Source organism: Acanthisitta chloris, unplaced genomic scaffold (assembly GCF_000695815.1).
Source record: "Acanthisitta chloris isolate BGI_N310 unplaced genomic scaffold, ASM69581v1 scaffold17955, whole genome shotgun sequence".
NCBI classification, from domain to species: domain Eukaryota; kingdom Metazoa; phylum Chordata; class Aves; order Passeriformes; family Acanthisittidae; genus Acanthisitta; species Acanthisitta chloris.
Genome location: NW_008675536.1, coordinates 6,096 through 12,672, shown reverse-complemented (window position 1 = coordinate 12,672; position 6,577 = coordinate 6,096). Strand labels below are relative to the sequence as shown.

The 6,577-nt window shown below is 39.8% G+C and overlaps 1 protein-coding gene across 1 annotated transcript in view; it reads right to left on the bottom strand.

The window, feature by feature from the left end:
• ANKLE2 (ankyrin repeat and LEM domain containing 2) overlaps positions 1–6,577 on the bottom strand; it is a 13,079-nt gene that overhangs the window by 3,563 nt on the left and 2,939 nt on the right. Inside the window, exons 4-10 of the mRNA XM_009075795.1 lie at positions 5,772–5,960; positions 5,358–5,480; positions 4,954–5,020; positions 4,153–4,334; positions 2,632–2,738; positions 1,590–1,783; positions 9–666 (exon numbers count right to left, since the gene is read on the bottom strand). Of these exons, the coding sequence (XP_009074043.1) occupies positions 9–666; positions 1,590–1,783; positions 2,632–2,738; positions 4,153–4,334; positions 4,954–5,020; positions 5,358–5,480; positions 5,772–5,960 (1,520 nt within the window). The remainder of the gene's footprint in view (positions 1–8; positions 667–1,589; positions 1,784–2,631; positions 2,739–4,152; positions 4,335–4,953; positions 5,021–5,357; positions 5,481–5,771; positions 5,961–6,577) is intronic.

Here is a 6,577-nt window from a genome sequence, read left to right as displayed (position 1 = left end):
GGAATAACTTAGAGTTGCCATTTGTGAGTGAAGCCTTCAAAAGAAGCTTCTGTGAAAAATGTCCTTGACGTTGTTGTGCCTCCTTAGCCTGAATTCCAGATTCCATGGACAGTCTCTCCATTTCTAATGGAATTCTGTGTTCTGTCCTTAACTTGGTCTCTCCAGGTTCACCTGTAACACTTGGCTGAGAACTTGCCAGTGATGCTGCATAGCAGGTGTTGTCCAGAATTCCCTCATTCCCAGTTTTTTCAGGGAGTTGATGAGATACTCCTGCAGCTTCTTGCTCCTGGAATGACAGGCTTTCAAACTCTGACATTAAGTTGGAAACGGGCGATACAAGGCATTCTCCTCCTTTGTGCTTCCTGTCACTGATTATCCTTTCACTGGACACCGTGTTACAGAACCCATTTTTGCTGGCAGAATCTGCCTTCTCGTAGTGCCGAGGGCGACGCGACGTTTCCATGATGTTCACTGCACGCTCCATTGACAGGATGTCACATCCAGCATCTCCAATGGCAGCAATGCTGGGTTCCTTGGACACCACAGGTGGGCTGATGTTCCGTGCTGCATTCTGCCTGTTCTTAATTTCTTCTAAGCTCATGTCATCATCATCCTCATCCAAAAATGCTCCCACAGAAATGGAATTGCAGGACTTTTTACTCTTGCCTATAACAATTTTAATAAAAACAAGAGATATAAGGACTTTCACCAGAACACAAGTATACAAACTAGGAACAAATCTCGATCTTTAGGCCTTATCCTATTTCTGAAGCCCTAATTTTATTTATATAAGAACAGCATGAACTAACCTGCCTAAAGCTACAAATGCCAAACGACAGCACTGCAGATGTATATTTTCTGCCAATAACCTTTCCTATCCCAGTCACTTGAGAACTCCATTTCCTACACTCCTCACTTCCATCACTAACCAGCAATAAAGGATAAAGTCAGGATAAGGCAGAATAGGGCAGGAAAATGTTACTAATAGAGAATAGCTTAAGGTTTCATCTCTTCCAAAGCACAAAGGCTTATGCCTAGTCCAATGACTATCCTTCAGGGTCTTAGGTCAGGTTTATCCCAGTACCAGAGTCCCTTTGGATCTGTAAGCACACAGAAAAGGAGGGAGGAGGACGAAGATTTGGGACTAATGTTGCCTTCCACAAACACATGGCAAGCAGTGGAGTGGTCTAAGAAGCCTGAATTTTGCTCATTGTGTCTTTCACCTTTAATTGTAAATTTATTCCATATCTATGGATTACAAAATTCTACACTTTAAGATAAATTCCCAAATGCTCTGAGTGAAAACATACTGAAGAGAGAGGTTTTCTTACAGGGATTTCATTTGGGTGCTACAATCAAATAAAGTACTTCACGTGAAAGGAAAATAACATCTAATCAAGTCTGTTGCACTTCTCCTACCTTCACAGTGTTGTTGACTACTTTTTTAACGCTATTATTAGAGTTCTAGATAACAGATTAATAACAGCAACCACAACAGGTGAGCACTGATTCCCCTGGGCACGAAGCTTTTGCTCTCCCTCTTCTCCCTAGGTACAACCTTGTTGTTTGCAGCATTTCCCTTCTCTTACCAGAGGGATGTGGAGTTTTATATCTATTGCAGGTTTCATTTTCCCCTGTTTCTTGCTGAGCCTTTTCGCTCATTTCATGATGACTCAGGTACTCTTCTAATTTTCGCAGCCCCTCCTGGGAAGACAGATCAACAAAACAGCCCAGAAATTCCCAGTATTCAACCCATGGGAACCCCAGCTCATGAGCTAACTCCCTGCAATAAATAAAATAAAACGAATCATTTGTGAAGACATCAATAGCAGTTTGACAATAACTTTTCTGATCACATTTTATCAGCTATGAATAAGAGCACAAATGTGCAACTAGGCAATATATTTCTGCAACAATCAACAGTCTGAAAAGCACACACACATCCTTAGCAAACAAAGCATCATCTCATTCGGTCTAGGGTATTTTTCAAATTTAATCTACTGTTCTTACAGTTAGCACCACAAGCATTGCTATCTGTATCCAGCATTGCTATCTGTATCCAGACATCAGACATGAATCTGTACTGATGGAGGCCTAATCTGAATGATAGTCTGTCCAACAGCTTTTTCTGTTTGGTAATGGCAGAAGTTATTTTAAAGAATGAAGTCTAGTCAACTTTGAACCAAGTATGTTTGTCCCATATATTGCTGATAGAAGGTATTCTAACAGCAAGGACATACCCCACACAGAGCTCTACAAAGCCACACATTCGTGTTAGCATCATTCTGCTCCCATTCCCCAACCCCTCACTCACAGAACAAGGAGGTTATGCCTAACTTTAGACCTCCTGACAAGTTAGGCAAGTGGATGTTTGAGAAGAGCATTCCATATATACCACCAATAAAAGTTAAAATATCTTTACTGCCAAAGCTAAGAGCTCTCACATTTCAGCTATTTTGTTTACACAAAAACATAGCAAAAATCCAACTACAATGCACTTCATTAAATATTTCTGCAGTAACTTTTGCCCCGAGATACAGTTCAGTAAGTAATTAACTGTGCTCTCACCACAGTCTTTTGCTTTTACTTGCTCTATTATTTATTTTTTTTAGACTGATACTTTTTAGATACCTTCCAACCCTTTCGACACCTCTCTCCGGGTCAGATTTCCGGACGTTGTGGACGAAGCCAGCTCGCTCTCGAGGTGGAGTCTTCCAAAGCCTGCGAAACTCCTCAGCCTTTAAAGAATAGACAGAAATCAAAAAACCTGCCTCCCACAATATGAAGCAGCTCAGTGCTGGCTAAATGTCTGCCTACAAGTCTAGATGTTTAGCTGTTTGCTGTCCTCAGGTGAAGAGATCAACTTCTGCCATAACTATTGCTCAGCTCCAGCTGTGAAGGATCTCTCACTGGGCCTAAAGTTACTCCTCCCAGTATTACTGGTTAGTTTCATCTCCTAACTGCTCATCAAAAGAGAAGGACTAAAATGTACAACCACCTTAAAGACAAAGTACAGATACACACCTGCCTGGTTTTGTGTGCAGCAGAAAACAGAAGTGTCTTGTAATTTTGCCATGTCATTATTATTTTATTTAATCACAAAAGCTCTCCTGGTCACTGGTTTCTAGGATGCAAAAAGGCTATTTTTATATGCACAACTTGCTCCAATTATTAGCATATATTTTTGCTGTCCATTTTGAAGTCTGAAGGCCTCAAGGGAATTTTTGTAAAATCCCACACTTTAAAACTTCATATGACAAAGTCACAATGATGACTAAGAATTACACTCAGACATTAAAAATACCTGTCAGCAATCAAAATGATGAACTGTTTACACCCTAAGTAATATTTTTCCGAGGATAAGAGAGATTTAAATTTCTGACAGGTGAACAGAAAATTGTTCAATAAAGAGTATTTAGTAGAAAAAGCATTAAGCATCAGCCTTGATGAATGCAAACATCAGCTGACATGAAGTCCTCCACTGTATTTTTTCACCCTTTCTAAAGCTGTCATACTTCCAGTGTGTTCATAGTAGCCAAATGAATCAAAGAAACACCTACAGGCTTAGAAGATATTTACCAAGTAGCTAGTATTCCTCCTGAAACCTCAAGATTTTATTTTCTACTATACAATTAATACTTCTCCAAAACTACCCCAACACCTACTGCTTGGCCGTCAATTTTTCCACTCAGAAAAATATAGAAATTAACTCAACCTATAGACGTGATAAAGAACTTCTAACATCCAGTGGCAATTTCTAGAAATGAGACAGAGACACAGTTAAGGATTTTCACCTAATCATTGCTCCACTGAAAGGCTTTGCTTCAGGTTAAGAAGTTACAGCAACTAGCTGTAAGACATGGAAACATTTGCCAAAGATGCTCTTTGAATAAATTGAAAAGAACAACTTTATTTTGACTGAACTTCAACTCTTTCTATTTGCACCATGTTTCTGTTTCTCAGCAATTAAAACATATTTAAAAGTTTCTGTGCTTCTTCTTTGCCAAGGAGGAAGACCCACCTCCTCCAGAAAAAGAGCCACAGTCTATACCAGGAGTATGCCACACCACACAAGGACAAGGTGGATCTTCTAATACGTCTTTACTGAGGAAAAAAAATAGGCATTACAGCCATATGAAATACTCTCCTTACCTTTGAGGGGCTCATGGGCCCTGCAAAAGCTCTTATGGACAACACTGGATCTTTGGGGTTGCCAGGGTATTTCGATGAAGTTCTTTGGGGGCCATCGTCTGTCTTATCAGGTGACCATGGGGTGCCAATGATGGGAGCTGAGGAATTGTCTTCTGCTCTCAGGAGTGGTACATAGTATTGGCCTAAAATAAGTAATACAAAGCTTTCTTAAGAGGTTTGTTCCATTAGCCTGCTGCTTCTTCTGAAACATCAATGCACCCATACACTTAACCACCTCACTTTATTTCACGAGTAAAACTGCTTGCAATTCAAACTCCCTGGTTCAGTGCTCACTGCCTGCTGACAGCTCATGCTTTAGTGCAGGCTCCCTCAGGGACAAAATACTGCAAAGACACACAGAGCCCTTCCCTCAGAACCTTACACAAATCTCAAAACCTTTTGCAAATGCCTAAACACACGTGACAAACCAGTGAAATTTCTGTATCAAAGAAACTACACGACACATACATCTCATGCTCTGTAAAGGGCTTTTGTGTCTTAGGTTAACCATTCTGCTCCAGGCTTGCTGAGTAAGGGCTGTGCCAACAGACCAGAGCCATGAGGGCAACCTTGTGATCCATACATTAAGAGCTCTGACTGTGTCACTTAAAAGACAAAAGTTTTCTGTTTTGCTCAGTTTTAAGGTTTCCCTTTGGTTTTCACAACACTGTACAGCAGCAACATTTATGAACCAAAATGCTCCAGGAAGCAAACAGAAAACAGCAAAGAGCCAAAATACAGTATAAAACTCTGCATACAGACCTTTCAAGTACTCTCTTAGCTTTTCTTTCAATTCTGCAGATTTATTCTTGCTTCTTTCACAAACTACCTGTTAATATAATTTTAGTTGTTAGGAAACCATGAGAGTTCATTTTCAAATCAACTGCAATCTCTGTTCTTCTTGAACAGTCACATTATTGGCCTCTATCCATCTCATCCAGTACTTTTAATTCACACTAGACCAAACCACTAAAATATGTCCACATCTATATAACCTAAAACTCTTCCACAATCAACATAAAATATTTTTAGTGTTATAAAGAATTTACACTCTAGTCATGGCACTAGTACTACAAGCCTTCTATCTGCAGTACTCAGCAAACGTTTGAACACGAAAATTACTGACTAGGCATTTTGGGGTTTGTTGTGTACGTGGAGAGACTTACTTCTGCTGGAGTTTGATCATATTTGTTTCTTGGGTTTTTTACAATAGCTGGGTGTGAGGTAAGCACGTTAACAACATCCACATTGCCAAACTTGCAGGCAAAATGCAATGGAGTATCAAAGCCCTGCAGTGGGAAAAAAAGGAAAAATTTGCATGCATTTAGAAAGAGGATAATACCACACATTACATTTTGAGACTGGGAAAGGTAAATAATTGTCATGACAAGTCATCTGGGCTCTTAATAGATCCTTTCCCACCATACTCTGAAATACTGACTTCTAAGACCCACAAGACCCATGAATAGCTCATTTAGCTACAAACATCCCCTCCAGTTCTCTTGTCACCTTCCTTACACATCCTTAACACCTTCCCGTGATTTCCATAACAATAAAACCAGGCAAGCACCCAGCCTTACCCCTTTATCCGGAGTGTTAAGGTAAAGGTCAACAATGTACTGGATTCGATTCTTCAACATGACATCGTTATCATCCGGGTACATGAGCCGCATAAATTCAGGGTTTTCTAAAGTGTCCAGCAGTAACTGGCAGATACCAGGTTGATTCTCCTTAGCAGCAACATGCATGACATTGTACCTACACCCTTCCTGAAAAAACACACCAACATTAGAATCAACCAAAATCTAACCAGTTTTCTGCTCCTACTGATTAACCTGTGAAAATAAAAAAGGTTCCCATGTGGAGTCTTGTACTCAGATTTTTGCTTCTTAATTAGGAAAAGATATTTGCACATAAACATTCATAACTGCAGCAAATTATATGACATTGAAGACCTATGCATCTTTGCACCCACATTATTCTTATACTCAGCTATAATCCTTTTTTACCTCTAGGGCAAAAATGTGGCAAAGAAGGTATATTTAGATACTACAAAGCAAAAGGAGGTAGGAAGTGCAGTACATAAAAAGAGCAGGAAAATGTGTGTGTATATACATAGATACAGAGAATTCAGCTGTACTTTGTTGTATTACATACAAAATTTCAACAGCTTCACAAAGCTGCTCTGATAGAAGGCATTTGTTCAAGTAAGACTGTCAGTGCTTGCTAAGTGGTACCTTATACATGCTGTTGAAATTTAACAGTGGTGCTTAGGTAAGCAGTGCTGTAGGAACACCTAGTTACAGCCTAGGCCTTACCCTTTAAAATCAGTCTGTTTCTAAAAGGGTTGCAATCATTTGGAGGAGATCAATAGTACATGAAGACA